The sequence below is a fragment of the Amblyomma maculatum genome, chromosome 3 (genome assembly GCF_055883805.1).
Source record: "Amblyomma maculatum isolate TAMU_Amacu chromosome 3, ASM5588380v1, whole genome shotgun sequence".
Lineage (NCBI taxonomy): Eukaryota > Metazoa > Arthropoda > Arachnida > Ixodida > Ixodidae > Amblyomma > Amblyomma maculatum.
In genome coordinates, this window is record NC_139346.1 from 136,064,538 (window position 1) to 136,084,349 (window position 19,812).

General features: G+C 45.1%; 1 protein-coding gene across 1 annotated transcript; it reads left to right on the plus strand.

Annotated features, from left to right (window-relative positions):
• Positions 1 to 697: 697 nt before the first annotated feature.
• LOC146196152 (COMM domain-containing protein 7-like) lies at positions 698 to 19,483 on the plus strand. The gene is made up of 3 exons (XM_084598101.1): positions 698 to 935; positions 4,965 to 5,135; positions 18,787 to 19,483. Exons 1-3 carry the CDS (start codon positions 777 to 779, stop codon positions 18,991 to 18,993), a joined length of 537 nt encoding a protein of 178 aa, XP_084454227.1. The 5' UTR covers positions 698 to 776; the 3' UTR covers positions 18,994 to 19,483.
• The last annotated feature ends 329 nt before the right edge of the window (positions 19,484 to 19,812 follow it).

Sequence of the window (19,812 nt, forward strand, 5' to 3'; positions counted from 1 at the left end):
TGCGGAAGCAAACCGGAGAATCGCGTCGCTTTTCTTTTCCATTAAGGCGTGTTATGGGAACGAGAAGGGTTTTTTTCATTTTATTGTTATTTATTGTACTGTTTCCTGTTGTTTTTTCGTTGTTGTTCTTTTCTTATTTTCTTGTTATTTTCCGTCTCCTGGCCTGCGAGGGACAAAACTTGTTCAATGCGGCCCGCACAGTAAATACGAGTTTTAGACCCCTGTTGTATTCCCTTAATGGCTCGAAGCTTACAGATTGTCACTAGCCACAATAAAAAAGCTAGTGCATGTCATTAACACACAATCGCACCCTCTGGTTGAGAACAAACGACGTTGGGTGGACACTGGCTGCCTATCGTCTTCCCTGTATCATCGGCCACGGCCTTTCTCGAGGGGGAGCGCGCTCCCCTAGAAATCGACCGTGCCTCGGCCTGCTCAGTAACGCGAAATTCGCCACGGCGGCTCTGAGTGCGGCGCTCCTCCGCAGCGCCCCCTGTTCACTGTACGGAGCCTATACTCCGAATTAAGTTGCGCCAGAACTGTGCTATCACGTAAGGTTTTAAAAACTCGCGCCTAAGCTTTTTGTTGAAGTATGTGCTCCCCTCTGGTGGCTTTGATGCAAACACGTCGATGCATGAGCGAGCGCATTGAGCCGCTTGAGCGAAGGCTTTTGATAATAGCAGGTGTCGTTGGGGGAGTGTGCCTTGGAGTGTGCTCGCTCGGCAGTTGCGAACTCAGTGGTTGTTCCTAGTTCCCCCGAAGTTTGTTGCCTGAAGATGAAACCGCAAGAAGTGAAGCTTTCTGGTGGGAAGCCCAGTGGCGTCGTACTGGCGGACATACAGGCAGTGAACGCGCTGAGTGCCGAGCAGTTCTCCGAATTGGTCGACGCTGTTTGCCGCCCATCAACGAGACCGGCTCCAGCATCGAGCGGCGATGTGAGTCGTGTATTGTGAGCATTAACACAACTGCGGATAAGTGACTTCTTGATTTGCTATCAGCCAGCTACAGCGGTTTAATGAGGTATTATTTATGCAGTGCAACCCCGAAGTTTGCGTTGAGTGGATGGTGTATGATTGATGATCACAGTTGATTCCTAGGAGGCTTTGGGTGCATGAGAATCAAGTTTGCGTGACACTCTTTGGCATCAAGTTTGCGCACTTTATTGCACTGCCTCCCTAGAGAATCTCGAGTGGTGTTGTCATCGCAAGGCTTGTTCTGTAAATGCTACGAATGTGTTGTGTTTTTCTGCGTGCCTGTGTCTCGCCATCGTATTGGTTGCCTTCAAAACGTTTTGCTACTGTAATAGTTTTCGCATCTGTGCTTGGTTGTGGCGTATTCTGTTGGTTGCATTTCCGTAGGAACGTCGCGAGGAGAGATTGGAAAATGCTATCATCGCCTACCCCTTGCTTCGGTGGCGGATTCTAATACTTCAGCATTGCAGCCGAAGTACCGAAATCCCTCTTTCATTGATGTGTCGGTGCAAATTCGCAAGGAAGCGGGACGTTACAGTTAAAACTATTTATAATAACTAGCCGCACGATATGCTTCGAAGAGGTGTCTAGTTCGGCAAGACGGAATCTTGGTTATAAAAGAGTTAGCATTAGTGAAACTAATATCCTCAGCAGCTTTCACTAGAAAGCAGTGTTTTACAGTATGCCACGAAGTTTTAAAATTAGTTTAATGACTATATTTGCTATGCACATTCATATCAGATTCATGCATAATGTTGGTGCCAATATCGCCTTCGTTCCTCACCTTTTGTCTGTTTTCTCACTGCATTAATTTTGAGAATGAACCAATTGGCCCCATAAAGCCTTCTTCCACAATGAATCAGAAGTTTGCAAAGTAAAGGGCAGCAAGCAATGAAGTGTATGCCTGTGGGATAGATACTTGGAGAAGGAATGTGGTAGGCATTACCAAGCCCCAAAAAAGTGTGACTGTGCAAACAAGCTCATGTTTAAAAAGTGTAGTTTGGATCATTGCAAATGTGCAGCTTATAAGGTGCATGATTAGTAATTAATGGTACATTAGCATAATATATTTGATATTGCATGAAAGAAAATATCGAGGGTGGTGGCAAACTAGCAAGTCAAGTGACTATGTTGTGAAATTTCGTTGGAGGGTCAAGCTTTTGGTGGCAAAACACGATGCTAACTAGAAGTAACAGGAGCAGGCCTTCTCCTGCAGTTGAATCAACCTTGTTGTTAATGATAATGGTGGTCAAAAATTAGATTAGCCTGTTGTCTATTATGCTCTCTCAGTATGAATAAAAGGCCACATAGTGGACACCCATTTCATTTAGAATCAATCATGGTTGTTGTGGCGATAGGCTCCTGAACCTGCTGTCACTGCATTGACCTTGGCCATGGTGGCTGCGTTTTACAGCGATAGTGTTAAGACCCCCATTCTTCAGAAAATGCAGCGTCTGCATTGCGAGCAAAACATCACAAGCATGCTTCTGACAAGAAGTTGTCTGTAACATACATGGCCGCACATTGATTGGCCAGCGGATTGTGTGGCATGGCAAGGCCACATGGCATTGTAGGGTCCGTAGGAATTGCCAACTCGGGCAACTCTTTTGAGATTGGAATCGAAGCCTTCAGGTCCAGTGGATGTAGAGTCAGGCATGCTTCTCCTAAACTGTACAGGCAGGTTTGTATGGAGTGGTTAAAGTGGAGCTTTGTGTTTATTAGGGGGTCCTTTACATAATATGTTGGCTTATGACTGTATGCTGATGAGTATGTGAGATAATAGAGGCATAAATCGCCCGACACCATACTGCTTGGCGTAAATGAAAGGATTAGTGTGATTAAGCGAGTAATAATTAAACAGGGTGGAAGTGCGGCTCCATTCTGTCTCAAACGGCTTTCATTGCTTCATCCTGCTAGAGCTGCTCCAAACACCTAGCTGCTTCTTTGTTTTGCCGTCATATTTTGCAGAGCAGTGGTTTTTGTCACATAGTGAGCATTAATGGTATTGCCAACAAAAAATGTGATGCGACTCAATCTGATCAAATGACCTGAGAAACAACAGGTTGCTGGCCTGTTGTGGGTTGCATGCTGGCACTATATGCCCTATTCACTATCAGGTTTAGCTGGCGGCAGTTGTGGCAACCTTGTATTGTGGAGACGCCATAACGTTGGGCGGTTCGAAACTATAAGCACACAAAAAAATGTCTCCGGAGCTTTGGCGCCGGTCGACACTTGAGACGCCGTTTGGAACTCCGTCCAACCAGAGCTCGGATTTCACCGACACCGTTTCATGATTCGTTGAAGGTCCTCTATCTCTTTCTTTCCCCCTCCTCGATGTTGCGTTGTGTGTGCCATGGTGGCCAGTAAAGCTGCAATGACGTCACGTGAATAAGCTGTGTAGGGGTCGCCATAGTCGCAATTATGGTACTAGCACATTGATGGAAGAAGTATGATGCATATCGCTCTCGGGCTAATATAAATAAAATTTTCTTTAACTGGTTTTCTTTAACTGGAAAAGCACAGAGCATAATAAATATTTGTTTGCAATCAAATTTAAAGTGAGCCACAAGTATTGAAATGCATTTGAAAATAATATTCTGTGCATATGACATACCTCCTTTTCTCAGCCTTTTTAATCCCGAGTCGGGAGAGACATCACAAACTGCATTAGGAAACTAGTCGGGCTACAAATAGTTGCACGAGTTGTTCTAATGCTTTCGTTGTGAAAACAAGCAGCCAGCTACTTCATCATTGAGCCTTTTGTCAATAACAAGCATTTCAAGCCTACAATAGCATACTTGAAGCATTACCAGCATGGTGAAATAAGGAAGCCCCAACGTTGCTCAGGCGGTAGCGTGAGGAGCCACTTGCAGAATGCGCTTAGGTAAAGAAGCTGGAAGAAGAAAAGGCTATCCCTTCAGTGCCACCTGTCCATGAAGACACTATAACAACCAGGGCCCAGAAATTTATCAGCACAAGCATAGGACGGAAAGTGATATCGACAAGATGGTATAAATATGCTGCTCATTGATGTGAACTCCAATCCAAACCAGTGATGGTGCTTGACTGCACCAAAGTGGTAGGCTCCACGTTTGAATCTTATCAAGTCAAAATAGTCAAAAGCTTTGACATCCAGTTATGAAATGTAGAAGCAAACATTCCATTTGCTGCTAGTCTGTTCCAAATTGTTGCTCATGTCATCTGCGGTTATTTTAAACATCCGTACATATTATTTTGGCCATTTGTCTTGTCTTGTTATTGTATGTGGTCAGGAAAGCATTGACCGTTAATTACACAAGAAATCAAAATGGATTTTTTCGTATGTTAGGAATAGAAAATTGCAATTATTGAAAGCATTCGATCCGAAAAACATGCTCCAAAACAAAATTTGAATGCTCTAAAATTCTTGTTTTACTGCTCCAGAGTTGCTCCAAACTGGCTTATTTACTGCTGCCTGAGCTGCTCCGAAATCCTCGAGCCTGCTTCCACCCCTGGAAGTGCGTGAATGAGTATTTTCGAGGGGAGCCACACATGCATAAGAGCCATTAATGCTGTTGCATCATACTAATAAAGACGAAGCTTAACTATCAGACATTTTTTCTTTTTGTAAAAGTAAAATGTGTTCCGCTGATTCATTGTGCCACATCAGTGTGCATTGGATAAACCTCATTAACTACAAACACTTTGGAGCTCCCGCTGCAGCATCAGACATCCAGCTTTGGCGTATTGAACCTCACTTACCATCCATCCCATTTAACCTGAATTGCATCCACCAATTGTGCTGAGCTACTGTTGTCATAAGCCTATCTTTGCTCTTTGCCTTTATGTGTTTGTCACCAAGTTCATGGTGACTTGCTTGTTTGACGTCCCCAGCACAGGGCCTGAATAGTGCTGTCTTTTGTGCTGTTGCAGTTTTCATAGCTGATGTGGTGTCGAGCTATCTGCACCAGTGGCACAAACTGTGTGGCATCCTTACATCATCCACACTTGCAGGCCAGCAGTGGACACTGCAGTGAAACCCTCACCCTCTTGCTGTCCGAGGCGTCACGGCGGGGCCTGGACGGCCCTCAGTTGCGCCAGAGCCTTGAGAGCTTGGGCCTGGAGGGCACCAGGGCAGCCAGACTGGCTGAACAGTGGTCGGCATCTTCTGCAGTGACACCACAGGTGGGCACCTTGCTTCATACCGGCAGCGTCATTACTTCATGTGTGGTCTCACTGAGTTGGAGATTTTGTCATTGAAGTTCTGTAGAAAGTTCTGTGCTAAGGTATGGTATAGCCTAGGCCCATTACACTGTGGTGCAAATGGTCTGTTTTCTTTTAAAGAAATGCATGATGCCCGGTTGTAGTCACTAGAAGATGTTCAAAAGGATGAACTGTGAAAATGTTCATCTGGAGACATTTCTTTGCTCATTAAATAGGCCGAGTGACCAGAATGGTACTGGAGCCCTCTGCATGTGTGATGCCACATGTCCCCTAATGCTGGCTGGGGACCACTTTCATGAAGACAGGCTCACCTTTGGTGGCGTTCATATTGTTATGAAGCACACTCCGTCATAGCCACAACAATTTGCAGTCAGGGACACACTCGCAGGACAACCAGAGCCTAGCTTCAGCGTTGTCGTTCTTCTCTAGTCCAGAACTTCGCCGTCGTCTCCGTGACTGTACCGTAACAATATCATATTCGCAGTATTTCAAAACACAATGCCACATCAAAATGTACAAATGTAGTTTTACTAGCTGCAGCCCAAATATTTGGTCCCACAAAAGCTTATCGAGGGTGTGCAGTCTTAAGTTCATACTCCCTTAATTCCATCTACCGATTCATTCATAATGATGGTTTTACCAACATGGAGGGCACTAATGGGGCCAATTTTTAATCTCTTTGAGTCTAAATTTCTGGTAGTAGTTGATTGACTAGCTTAACTAATTTATTTGTTCAGGTATGGTTACAGTTATCAACAGCCTCGTATGAGGTTGTTTTGATGTCGATGACTCTGAAATGCTGCTTTTTTCTTTGGTAAAGCAGGTGTCAAAATGTCTTTTGTGAGCTATCTTCTGCTTGACGCAAATGTCCTCATCTTATTTGTGAGGAACTGGCTGCCTTTCAGCTGAGTGATAAAAAGGAGAGTCTGAGTTTGACTGGATTACTATAGCTTTTTCTAACTAAATATTGACTTCATGGTATGGATACCTTGCTGCAAAAGGCTCAGTCATTGCTGAATTGCATGCATTTTTTTATTTCAGCATGAGTGAAATTTAGCTTCTCTTCCATGTCCCTGAAGTCAAGTGATGAAAAATGAAGGCACATGGTGTGCTTTTTTTTTGTAGTATAGCAAGCGTATCAGATATACATAGTATATGCATGTCGATTTTACATTCCTGAAAACTTCCTTTTCAAGGAGCACATTAACATTAGTAATTGCATCTTTCCTTTCTGCACGTGCCATTATCTTTGTTTTCTTTGGCTGGGAGAGGAGCTTGCATCTCCTGTACTTTCTCATCAGCTCCCTTAATTTGGTCCACAAAACTTGGCATGCATAACTTTAGCACCTATTCTTGAAATGCATTGGTCAACGAACATTGATATGTCAGTATCTTTGCACAGTTCGGCTTGATTGCTAAACACTCTGATACCAGCTACTGAGGCGGCATGTTCGTGTCCGTGAGCACAGACTAAGGACAATGGGGAATTCGAAAATTACTATCCCGATTTCATTTCTGTTTTTACGTGCTGCAGGAGCCTTAGTTTACTGGGCCTTTTTGTAGACAGCAGTTCTTGAATGAATGAGGTATCCTTGGTGATTCAGTGGTTAGGCCGCTCTGTTACTAAGCCTGGGGCATGTTTCGATCCCAGTTGCGGCAGCAGCTTTTTTTAGCGGAGTTGAAAAACAATGTGTCCATATATTTTGTGGTAGCAGCGCATGTCAAAAGAACCCCAGAAAGGTAATTTCATGCCAAACCTATCAGACTTTGCGCTCGGCCCCCTCTGATCTTGTCAAGAAAATTTGTGGCTCTTTTGACTGTCGAATATTCAAAAAAAAAACTCACCCCCAGTGTCGAAATTTTTTAAATGCTATGCGTTTAGCGCAGTACCCGTTACGGCAAAAAGTCAAAGGGTTGATGGACTGGCTGAAGTAAATACGCTTAAGAACTTTGGCAAAAAAAAATTTTCTTGTCATGTGACAACACTTGAATTTCTCAGAGAAGTGCAAAATTTGGTCTCACTGAAAAATTTACAAAGGATCAAATAATTTACTTCATAAGGAGGAAACCTAGCAAGCATCAGCTTGCTTCTAGCGGCAGATACCTCTGGGCGCAGTCTTCACAAAGACGCGGCACACCTTCTAGCAGACAGCGTCTGCAGCCACAAATCAAATGAATTAAATAAAGCAGCATGTACACATAGTGAGCATACAGGTGGAGAGCAACCTGAAATTGAAAGTATGCTTTGCTTTGGCCACTAGTTGAAGTTCCAGGCTGATACTTGCTTGGTTCATCATTCAAGCTAAGTCAGAGCTCATGAAGTCATCTTTAGAACCTTCGTTACTGCAGTCATCAAAAAAAAAAAAATTAGGAGGTCTCTTAGATGTCTCTTAAGAGGAGAATGGTGACAGCCTACGCTTCCTCTCCTATCATTTACCTCTCATCGTTTGCCTCTTATCGGCATTTGTTGCAGTGCTACATTTAATTATAATTCATTTACAGGAAGGTAAAGGCTCAGTATCTGTCACACTTTCCCTGGCAAGTGTGTTTGGGAGGTACCGCTCCTATCGGGTGGCGTTCCTTGGCGTGTGTTCAAGTGTGGCATAGCAGATGGCAGAAATTCTAGACAAGAACTAATCCCGCGGAATATGACAGATTTGGCGCGCAACTCTCGCGCATAGAATTTCGTTCCATGAACCTTTCGCCTTTAAATCCGCAGTAGGAGCAGCAGACTTACGCAAATGGCGCCAGATTCATAGCATGACATGAGCTCAATGCCATTTTTGTTGACACTTCAGACCAGCCTACTTTGATTTAGTATTTTGTCTACCTCGCTGCCTGATGAAAAAAGTTAATCACATGGAAACCAAACTACTGTTCTTATATTACCTGTCTAGATGGCATTATGTCTTCCAACACAAGGAAGTTTGTTTGGCAGCGCTTCAAAGATCATAGTTGAGAAATGAGCGACGGCCTGTGGGGCAGTTCAGAAAGAGTTGGGGAACTCCAAGTGATCTGTATTTCTGCAGCCTTCCTCAGTGGCGTCCATCATAGTCTGTCTTATTTGGATTTGGACATTAAGTGTCAACCAAACATAGATAACCTTTGCAAAATACTTTAACCAATATGTGCAAGCCACTGTTCTGGTTTTCATTTGTGATGTAACAGCAACCAAGGGAAAAAAAAAGACGTCACTTATTGTTTGTATTGTTCCGCAGTTCTGTGCTGTTCTTTCCAAAACAAAAAGGTACTGCGAGCCTGGAGCCATGCTTGCCCTAAAAAGCAGCAGAAGGTCAGATTATACAGATATGTTGCACTCCTTTTCAGCAAGCCAACCTCTTCATCCTCTACGCTGGAGTCAGAGCCTCGGCTTGAGGCTTGAAGATGTCATTTTTGTGAAAGGAATTTTACTGGCCTATCTTTCTTACTGACGGACGAAAAATGGGCATAAGCAACGCGCCATGTTGGTTGCTTGTTGCATGCTCACTATTCCATCGTGTCTTTTTGTTTTTGCACACACATGCACGTGTACAGAAGCACGATTTTCTGTCTTTGTCTTAGTTCATGTAATACTCTGAGACTTGTCTTCTAAGAAATGCTAAAAGGTTCCCAGGTCTGTGCTTTGGCCCTTTGTGGAGGGGCTAAAGAAGCATCCTACCAAAAACTGCCTCAAGGCTCGAGGAATGACACTGGCAGAAACAGACTACTGAGGAGTGCTCGCTAACATGGTGAGATGGTTGCCGCCCTGGATGATCAGGCTGTATTCTCAGGTGTGGGAAAAACATAGCAAAAAAACAAAACAAAAACAAAAACAAACAAAAAAGATACGGAAACACAAACAAGAGCCTTGTGAAAGTACTCCAGTAGCAGAAGAAAAAGCTTGCCAAGGCGAGCCATGACGTAACATTTGGAGCACACCCTGCCAAGCTGTGTGCCTCCCGCTAAAATCAGTAGGGGATTTCTAGTTTCGCTTGCAGAGGTGAGTTGACCAGTGGGAAGAGAGAACTTTGGAGATGGAACAGGAAAGAAGCAGTGCAAAATACCGTATACTGCCGATTATAAGTCGACCCCCAACTCGCGACCCCCTTTGGCCAAAAAAAAGTTTGACTTGGTCAACGCTGCCGCACCCTGCGATCCTAGCTCGCCCAAAAAGTATTTAGAAGGCCGAGTCATAAAGAAACATTTATTCGTTCACGAGACATCTGTCGTCGCTTGTGAGGACACAGTCACGATCATCATCTTATGAGCCACTGCTGCCGCTGGTCGTCGGAAGCGGTGCCGAGATGCCACACGTGGAGAACGCCGCCATACCAGAAGTCCATACCAGACATCGTTGACCCATTGAGCCACTTTGCTCAAAGAAGCTCGCTTCAGCCTACCTGTTGGTGTCTTTGGGTTTTTTTGGTGGAGCCACTCGTTGTAGAATGCACCTATGCAGTCTTTGAATAGCTTGTTCAGCGCCACATCCAGTGGCTGAAGAATAGGTGTCAATCCGCCCGGAATGATGACCAGGTCACATCCCGCATCCGCTACCACTTTTTTCACACGGTCGGTTATGTGGCCGCGGAAAGAGTCAAGGATGAGCATCGCATCCCGCGTCCGCTACCACTTTTTTCACACGGTCTGTTATGTGGCCGTGGAAAGAGTCCAGGATGAGCATGCTGCGGGGCTTCAGCAGTGCCCCCGGACGCCTGCACCACACGAGACGAAATCATTCGAGGACAATTTCATCATTAAAAAATCCCTTCTCATTCACCCGCACGATGACTTTTGGCGGGAACTTTTCCTTCGTCGGGATTGTTTTCCTCTTGAACAGAAGAAATGGCGGCAACTTGTGCCCATCTGCCATACAGCATAACATGACCGTGAAACGGTTGTGCGTGTTGCCCGTTGTCAGTAGGCGGATCTGGCGCTCCCCTTTTGCGGACACGGTCCTATTGCTATGCATATCAAACCAGACTGGAGTCACCGTTGCCTATTTGACCAAGCAGGAATGATTGTGTTGCCCGCAGGTCATTCACGTAGCGCAGAAAGGCGCTTCGTTTTTCTTCGTGGGCTTCGGGCAACCGTTGGCATACGGTCGTTCATCGCCTCAAGCCTAGGCCGTTCCTCTTCATGAAATTTGTCACCCACTTCTTAGACACTTTAAACTCGGTACGCGGTATGCACATCTCCTCCGCGACAGCGCGCGCCTTTGTTTCAATGTCACTGTCGAACACTCAGGCTCTTGCTTCTCTGGTTGTGAACCCAAACTCGAACCGCCTCCTCAACGGCAGGGTATTGTCCGGACTTCGGCCCGCAAAAGGAACGGCATGTAGCAGGACACGCAAAAAGCTTACTTCTTTGTTTTCTCCAGCCTCTCACGCACTTTTTTGAGACGTCGAACTTCTGCCCTGCTTCGACGTTGTTTTCCGACTCGGCGTAAAGGATGACTTGCTGCTTGAAAGCAGCGCTGTACTGTTGCTGAGGTTGCGGCGGCATCTTGCAAGGCATTCGTCGAGTGACACAAACCACATACACCGCTGTTAGCTGTCACGTCGGCTAGAGTCCAGGCGGTGCGACGAGAAGAAATGGGGAAAGGCACACAACGTTGCACAACATGCAAAAATGGGCCTTGGAAAATGCTTCTCGGCTCATGTGACTGGTCACGTGTGGTCGTTTTGGATTGGATTGGATTTGTAGCTGTCTCATTTGTATCAAACATTGCCAGCCCACCCGACTTTGGCCGTTTTTTCGTGGAACGCCCACGGTTTATCGATAACAAGTTGCTATCATATTAAAGTAAACCTTTGGTGCATATCTCAATTAAATTCAAGTTTTTTTTTTTTAAAGCAGATTCACTTTCGCATTGTGTCTGACAACTTTTATGGAATTACAAGCACACTGGGCGTGATACTATCCGCGACTCGGTCGAAATTGCTTATGACGAGCTGACTTTAAGACTCCGCATATACGTCGACTCCAATTATAAGTCTACCGCCCAACTTTTGGAAGGACATTTAAAAAAAAAGAGGTCGACTTATGCGGGGCAATATACAGTATATTTATTAGTGTGACTGTAACTCTACTATTATTGAGTCTTTTGAAGAACTGTTTGAATGGGCATGATCCCGGGAAGATGCCTCATAACCACAGGGCTAGAACATATTTTCAACCAGAGGAAGGTTCCTGGCCCTTAAGGGGGGAGCCTGGTCTTGAGTAAAAAATTTTTACTTTTAGAGCTACCAACCTGAAACTTTCCAGAATTATGTAGTTTTGCATGCTGATTTCAAATATGCAGTCAGATTTACTCTGTAGTGTATAGATCATATTATATGCTAATTACTATGTCTGATTGTTATGAAAACAATAGAAAAAACTGCTTTATAGCAATGGCTAAAACTAATATAAGCGTGTCCCTGGAAGCCTAAGGTTTGAAATAAGACTTGTTTCATCATTTTGTGTTCAATCTGTACAAAGTTATGGAAGTTCAAACTTTCAAGTCAATAACTGAAAGCTGCCTTTTTGCAATAGCTATAAAATTTTGAAATGTTCTAAGTCAAATATTAGTTGCACTGTGCTTTTATTGCAAACTTCACACATAGAGGATTCAAATAAAACAAGAATGATGAAAATCTATTGAGCAGTTGTGAAGCCCCACCTCTCACAGAATTTGAGTGTACCAAAATTTTGTTCTTGAGAAAAACGCAAAAAACTAATTACGATGAGATGAGAGGATTTATTGAGGAGGAAAGCATTCGGTTATGTAATGTGAAGGCTTAGAAAGCCCCAGGGCAATAGTCTTCATCAGGTTTTCCACGCTTCCTTTTCTTTACGGAAGTCTGGAAAGCTGCCTACGCAGCACGCTTTTTCTCGGACTTCACAGCACGAACCCTATCTTTCTCGGCAGCTCTAGAACTACTGTTGTCACTTGGTTCCAACTGCAGCTCCCTCAGTATGCTAGAGCTGGCATACTGTGTGCCAAAGTTAAAATGCATGACAGCTTCTGCTACAGCGTTCTGCACTGCAAAAAGGGACACATTTTTGTCTTTAGGTGCGAGGTTCCAGATGAGAGAGTGAAGGGCCTCGTTAGAGTTCTGCATTTTGCCACGTTGGCATCGCTGTAAAAGGCTTTTGTCAGCAAGGCGCTCATACACTGGAAGCAATGCCTGGCACACATTTTGAGGCAGACTGTACCTGTGTTTGGGTGGGAGTTCATTTCTGGCTATGGCTGCATTGTGCTTGCACCAAGATTCAGCACCACTTGGGCAGAGGGTGTGGTTATGCTTCTCATCATTTGATGTTACATGATGATACGTTGCCATGACTGCCCTCTGCATCCTGTCAATATCTCCTATATTTGACTTCAGTGCCCATCCATAGTATTTGGTCAGCTTTGAAATGAGGTCTCCAGTGAGCCGACCCTTGCCACCGATGCGCTCGTCGGACTTTTTTGAAACGAGGTTTCTAAGTGCTGTGCCCATTCGTTTTTGGACGTGATTTACACAGTCCTCTTTGTCAACTGAAATAAATCCATACACTTGGGCCTCTTGCACAGCGAGGTACGACCTGCTGTCACCATCGGACAGCATTGTGGTGTACCTCAGGCTGTGGCGAGAAAGTGACCTTTGAAACAGAATGAGGGCTGCCTCAGCCTCCATTTGACCTGCCTTGCTGCTAGTGTTTTTCTGGCACTCATGTTTTTCCTTCCATTGAGGATACTCCTGGCTGTCAGTTCCTGGTGCACATGAACATCCCAGGCAGAAATTCGACAAAACAACATAATCCAGCACATATCCCGAAAAAAGTTCGATGACTGCAGCTACTCCAATGTGAGATGAGTGCCCTCGTGTGTGCCAGGTTCCATCAAAGCTTACAGCAATGTTCCCTGGATTTCCAAAGTTCAGTTCTTTGTAGAGGTCCTTCACTCTTTTGGCACACTCATCCAGGCTCTTGCTGCACGCTAGTGTTGCTGCCGGGTTCAGTTTCTGTTTCAGGTAGCCCTGATAGGTCTTTTTATGAAGGCCTCTATGCGACACTCCCAGATTTGCGAAAAGATCGTTCAGAGCTGCTTGTGCCAGTCCGGTGCTTTGAACAGCACGCGCCGCGAGCAAATTTATTTCGAAAGGCCTGCAATTTGCCTCCGACTGCCCTGCGACCTGAGGCGAGCTCCATTCAGCACCAATTTCACCACAGTTGATGCATTTCATTCTTAGCTTTGCAGCTAGTCCATACTCAGCATTGTCCTTCGTGATTTTCACGGTCCCGCAACACGCAAGGCACCCAGTAGAACGCAGTAAACAGTTCACTGCATCGAGGTCAAGAATCGTGAACGCCGTCGACGAAACGCCTGGCGCACTAGGCGCCGTTGCCAGAAGTTCCATTTTTCGCTTCGTCGCCGAAACTGATGCCAACTCAGCCGTTCTCTCCGCCGCTCGCTGCGTCAGAACTTCGCACTCTTCGCTTGACAAGAAGTGCGCGTTCACTCTTGTGCGTTCCGGTTGCAAGCTGAAGCTAGCCGAAACATCCATTTCAGGAACTGCCGAGGTGGCCGCCACACTCGCTGGACCGCGTTCGGGCGTTCGCGGCGGGTCCGAGGTCGCCGTACTTGCCGAGCCGTGTTCCGCTGTTGCTGTGCACTCCGACGTTCGCGAAGGGTCCGCGGCGGTTGCCGCTGAAGACAGAGGCACTTTTCGACGCTTTTCGGCACGTTTCTTACGTTTTTTGCCAAATTTGTTCATGGTGTGAAACTTTCGAGGCATCGCGACTACCCAAGCCTTGACAAAATGGCGTCGTCCGTGTTCCGGCATGGAGTAGCCGGAAACAGCTGCCGACCAATGAGATGCGGCCGTTTGAATTCGCGCCATGCAGGGACCAATGGAGTAGCTCTATGCTGCTTTTCTTTTTTGCTTTGTATTTTGCTTGCTGGGCAGTCTGGGATGCCTTTGCTTGGCGGGAAAGCAAGCCGAAAGGATGCTCCTTCGAATGAGACCAAGATGGCCGCGATCCGCCGCGAGGTTTTGAAACCGCGGACGCTACAAAACGGGCGAATTTGGTGCATTGCATGCGCGCGATGCTCGTCATTGGAGCTATATTATAGTCACTATTTCAGTTATAACACATCTTTGGGGGCCTAATTTTCGGTAATATATGCAGGAAAGCATAAGGAATCCAAAAATAATAAAATTGAAAAATCGTTTTTTTTTCGCAATTTTTTCGTCTTCAAGACCCGGCTCTCCCCTTAAAAGGTCCACAACTTTTTTTGTGTGGGTGTGTGAACTTGCCATTGCTCAGAAATTGAAGATTGTTAACATGCGTGATCAAGTGATTGGAGCGTAGAATATATTGAAAAGTGTATATAAGTATGGATGGTGTACTTTGGCCGCATCAGGTGATGCAGCGACACGAGGTTGAGTTGCAGGGTGGATTTAAAGAGGTCTCGTACTACAAATCGAAAATCTCAAAAATAGCCCTATCTTAGTGGTTAGCGTGCTCAACTACTGGGCCAGGAGTGTCAGGTTGATTTCCAGCCTTGGCAGCCACATTTCAAGTTAGCTGAAAGGTGCCCCAGTACTTTGCGATGTCAGTGTATGTTAAGAATGGTTGAAATTATCTGGAGTCCTCCATTGCAGCCACCCTCATAACATGATTTGCCTTGGGATGTTGAACCTCATCAGTCAAATTGTCTCGAACATGATCTCAGGAGGACCACTTTTTCAGGGAGGTGCTGTATCTCCAGTGTTATGTGAAAATTCAGTCACAAATTTGATGTCAGGTAGGCCATAAACTATCCTCAGCAGACAGGTTTGCCAATATATTTTGCGTGATAAATACCAATCTACTCTCAGGTTTTAAGTCGACACCTTGGCTATAAAGCCCAATATACTCTCAAGGACTGCTGCAAAAATTTGGTAGCTTAAGGCTCTGTGACATGGTTGCGTATCTCGGTGCTAAATGCACGTACCTAGCCACTCTGGTGGAACACAGTTTCTGCAGCCACTGATTCGTCCTGAGAATTTGTAATCAGCAGCACATTATCATGAGTGCTGAAAGGTTGTGAAAGGTATTCACTTTAATGGATTCAGCACTATTGACTACCGATATTCCACATCGTCTGCCAAAGGTTTTCATTGTTTTATGCTCAAAGGATTGATTACTAATTCTGCATGAAGTAGGGCAGAAATTATGTGAGGTCAAAGTGCTTCACTGTTGCATATACACTTGGTGTGTTTTCAGTGCGTTAAAACATACTGTGTTGTTAATCCCTATGTGAATGTAGCATGGAATGAGGTTTCACCAAATCTTGTGGTCAGGCTACACTCAACAACTTTTATCATTTAAATTTTATTAACATTGAACGCAAACCTTTATGCGCTTTTTGAGCATTGAATTTGTGTAGAGCTTGGGTAGGGAATGAGGAGTGGGTAAATACATTTGGGTGTCTTCATAAAGTGGTATTAGTCGCTTCTGAAAAAGTAGACAATAATTATTTTTTTTTTATTTTTTGGCAAGACACAAAATGTATATACAGTGGACTCCTCATAAACGGAACTTGAAGGGGATTCAGAAAGTGTTCCATTTATCAGAAGTTCCATTTAAGCAAAGTACACATATTTCGTGATGCAAAACTTTATTCAAATTGTTCCAAGCCTTACTGTTATGCGTGCGAAGAAAAAAATGAATCAATCTTAGTTTGCTTAACATTCTTCAATTTCTTTTTAATGAAGTAAGTGTGCATACTCGACAAGCTTGGCAGAAATTCAACGCACCCCTCAGGTTCAAAGTAGTGTTGCAAAAGTGCAACAGCATCTTTAGCTGCACTGTCTGGCACTGCACTTAGCTCAGGGTCCTCACACTCGTCACTGGAGGAAGAGGACTGGTCGTCGGCTTGCACCTCGGCTATCATTTCTTGAAGACTTTCCTCACGACAGGTGCGCACGTGGGCATCCACAGCCTCATAGTCCTGTCGCGAGAAAGGAGCAGAGGGCACTACCTGCCTGAATATAGTGTCGGCTTCTAGAGCTTCTGTATCGGTAGCACTAGCCTCTTCATGAGGTAATGGTTCACGAGCTTTGAAGCCTGCATGGTGGAGGCACCTCTGCACTGTTGTCGCCTGCACTTGTGTATCGCCGACAGCAAGTCAATGCTGTAGTCCTTGCCACTGTCGGCACAAAGCAGCATGCGGTGGAGCAGCTGGCGGCGGTAATGCACTTTGATGTTCTGTATCGCCCCTGATCCATAGGTTGTACCAATGCAGTTGCATTGGCAGGCAGAAACTCGAGGCTGATGGACTTCAGTCCTTCCACTTGGCCATGGGCAGGGCAATTATCGACAATGAAAACAACTTTCCTGCCCTGCTTAGTAAACCTTGAGTCTTCCTCTTGCAGCCAGTTCTTAAAAATTGCCATTCTCATCCACCCTTTACTATTGGCAGTGTACGTCACAGGAAGACTTTGCGTTCCTTTGAAGCAACGTGGATGCTTTGCCTTCCCGACTATCAGCAGTTTCAGTTTCTCGTCCCCTGCCATGTTCGCACCCACAAGCACCGTAATGCGCTCCTTATTGCGCTTCCCACCAGAGCAGGCTTCGCCTTTGTAGGCCAGTGTCTTAGATGGAAGTGCTTTAAAGAAAAGGCCCATCTCATCAATGTTGAACACGTCTCGTGGCCCATAGCTGCTTAAAATATCCTGCAGTGGCCCCTGTTGCCAGTCGGTGCACAAGTCTTAGTCCACGGAAGCACTTTCACCGGAGATTGTCTTAAAGACTAGGCCATAGCGCTTTTTAAAACGGCTGAGCCATCCATCACTGGCGCTGAAGTTGTCGGCTCGTAGTTGCAGGGCTATCTCCCGCGCCTTTTGCTCCAGAATGGGACCGCTTATCGAAAAATTAGCGCTCCACGCATGCTTAAACCATAAAAAGGAACCTTTTCTAATTCCTCATGCGGCGTTGTCCTCATCTGCATTCGGCTTGAAGCAAAAGTCCCAGTCTTCACAGCGCCTTGTATAGCGGCCTTGTTCATCAATATCCGCGACAGCGTTGACTTCGGGATGTCGAACTTCTTCACAACTTATGTTTTCAACAGGCCGCTTCGCTCAAGCTCCTGAAGAACTTGCAATTTCTTCTCAAGCGAGAGCTTTGTGTGGTCGTTTCTGAACGTTCTCCATCAATACGAAACATCGACCTCGCGTAGGCCTAACGCAGAGCAACGGGACGACACACGAAACGACGATGCGGCACAGCGGCAACAACAATGGCTACTGGATTGGCTTGCCTCGGCTGTAGTTCTGGCTGTGAAGTATTTGTTCATGGTTGTGAGATTACCGTTGCAGTGTGCGAGAACATATTCGCTGGCCAGATTCCGAATGTTCAGCGTTTGTGCTGTTTAAGCGAGGGTAACAAATAAGCGATGTTTCAATTAACCGAATAATTTTACTGTGTTGGCATAGGAATCCAACCAAATAACGCTACTTAATTCCATTAACTCGGTTAAATGAAAATCCAAAATTTTCATTTAACCGAGTTTCGTTTATTGGGCGTCCACTGTAACCTTGGCAGTGACCTTGTTTGTTGCAGGTAATGGAATCATTGGTCTGATGTAGCTATTAGGCAGTGCAGTTTGAGAAAATTTTCTGGAATTTATTTTGCCTTATGCACCTTATCTTTTGAGCGTTCTGTACAAATTTCCAACTCTGCTTTTGTTCCTCAAGCTTCGAGCATGTGCATTTAAAGCTGGTGGTGTATTTTTCAGCTGAACATTGCTTATGCAGCGATGTGAAAGTTGTCCTGAGCTGAAGTGCATTCCTAGTTTGTTTTCTATTGCTAGGCAAAGTGAGGGGACGAAAAAAAAACACCTCAGCTTGGCAATCACAGCCACAGCCTCAGTGTGTGATGTGCAGTGCTGTACCACTTTGACAAAGCTGGCAAATTAAGGGAGTGTTGCTCAGTTGAAATTAGACACTAAGAAGATGACATGGACAATGGGACAATTTCAGTGCTTGCAAATGAAAAAAAAAAGAGTAGGAAGTGCTAGTGGTTATCTGTATCAAATTCCATGTTTACTGTTTCGTTTTGTGCATGAAACTTGCTTCATTACGGACCAGTGCTATCTTAGACTACAATGCTTAATGTTAAAGGCAGGCAGAAGGAAGATGATAGAGTTAAAGGGTTTTTGGAGTATTTTTTACTGTTAATTAGTGATATGCTTATGCACAATGCACTGTGCATGACAGCAGAAGAGGCTCAGAATAGTGGCTGGATTGCCGATTTCTTTCAAGTATAACCTCCAAGTAATGGCGTGCTTGTCTTACATCAGTGAAATTTGTGCATAGTACATCTACTTATGTGTTGACCCATGGTAATAAATGCCATCAACCAACAGAAGGTCCTAACTTCAGACCGGCAGTAAGGTTGACAGCGTCTTGCGTCCTCATCCCAGCTCACTTGCTTCAATCAAGTACTATACTCTCAGGCTTGGTTGGCCACTGCTATTCGTTATGCACAGGACGAGGATGTAAAAAAGAATGAACAGGAGCGTCCGCATTTCGTTTGTCCTCTTTTCATTGGTTTTTTTTGTTTTTCATTTCATTTATGTTTATCACTTCGTTGACTTTGCCTATTGGGCTTCATTTGTCAGGTGCGGCCCTGGCAGCTGCGAGATGTGGAGTGGCGCTTTGGAGTGACAGTGGCCAGCTCGTCCCAGGAGCCCCGTGGCAGCTTTGTGCAGCTCCGGTTGGCACTGGCCAACGGACAGGACGTGCATGTTGAGATGAACCTGGCCCAGTTCTACTCACTCTGCCACGAGATGGAGCAGGCCAAGCTCACGCTAGAGGCCCTCCGCTGAGCATCCCTCTCTATCCTATTTGGCATCAGGCCTGTGCAGAGCACTCGAACGCTGCAATATGGTCAGCAAGAAAGGGATATTTTTCAGAAGGTACTATGTCTTAAATGCTAGAACCAGTCTTTATCTGTAAGATGTGGCAGCCTCTAGGCAGTCCTTCAAAGGATGGCCATTACATTGAGAAACTGGTTGGGAAGAAATGCTTGTAGGGGTTCAGGTTTAGTTAGGGGTTCAGTTCAGAGAGATGCCAATTGGAGATCATGTAAAGTGGCAGGTGTGTGTTTACAGCTGTTGGCAACAGAAATTGCGTATATGTAGTACAGGCCACAAGTTGGTTTTCAACCATTGTAACCTCGGAGAGAGCAAATTGCAGGGGAGAAAGGGCTCATGTTAGTGCAGAGTGGTTATGTGGAAAAGTAAAGCTACGTAGGCAGGCTGTTAATGAGCATATTACCTGAAAACTATCAGCTGTTGTCTAATCGTGTTTTTTTTTAATCTCTTGTATTCCACTTGAATTTTTTTTTTGCACAGGTGTAATGCCAGCTGTTATGGACTAACCATTTAAACATGAACTCTGCCTGGTGGCCAATCTCCTCTTATTTTTTATGCATTCCTTTCTGTTCTAGCATGCATACAACGGTCTTATTTAAGGAAAGAGGTCGTCATATGTATATGTATTTTGTAGTGTATATAAATATTTCTGTTTTTCACCAAGGCTCAGACTTCTCAATCTAAGGCGGACTGAAATAAATATTGGCTCACAGTGCAGCAAGGTCAGAGCTGGTCGCAATGTCCTTTGCAGTAAATGAAACGTGGGCTGCT

Excerpts from the sequence above, each read along its gene's own strand:
- LOC146196152 (XM_084598101.1), top strand. The coding sequence starts at position 777 with ATGAAACCGCAAGAAGTGAAGCTTTCTGGTGGGAAGCCCAGTGGCGTC. Across the intron at positions 936-4,964 it reads CTCCAGCATCGAGCGGCGAT|GCCAGCAGTGGACACTGCAG; the intron begins GTGAGTCGTGTA and ends CCACACTTGCAG. Across the intron at positions 5,136-18,786 it reads CTTCTGCAGTGACACCACAG|GTGCGGCCCTGGCAGCTGCG; the intron begins GTGGGCACCTTG and ends TTCATTTGTCAG.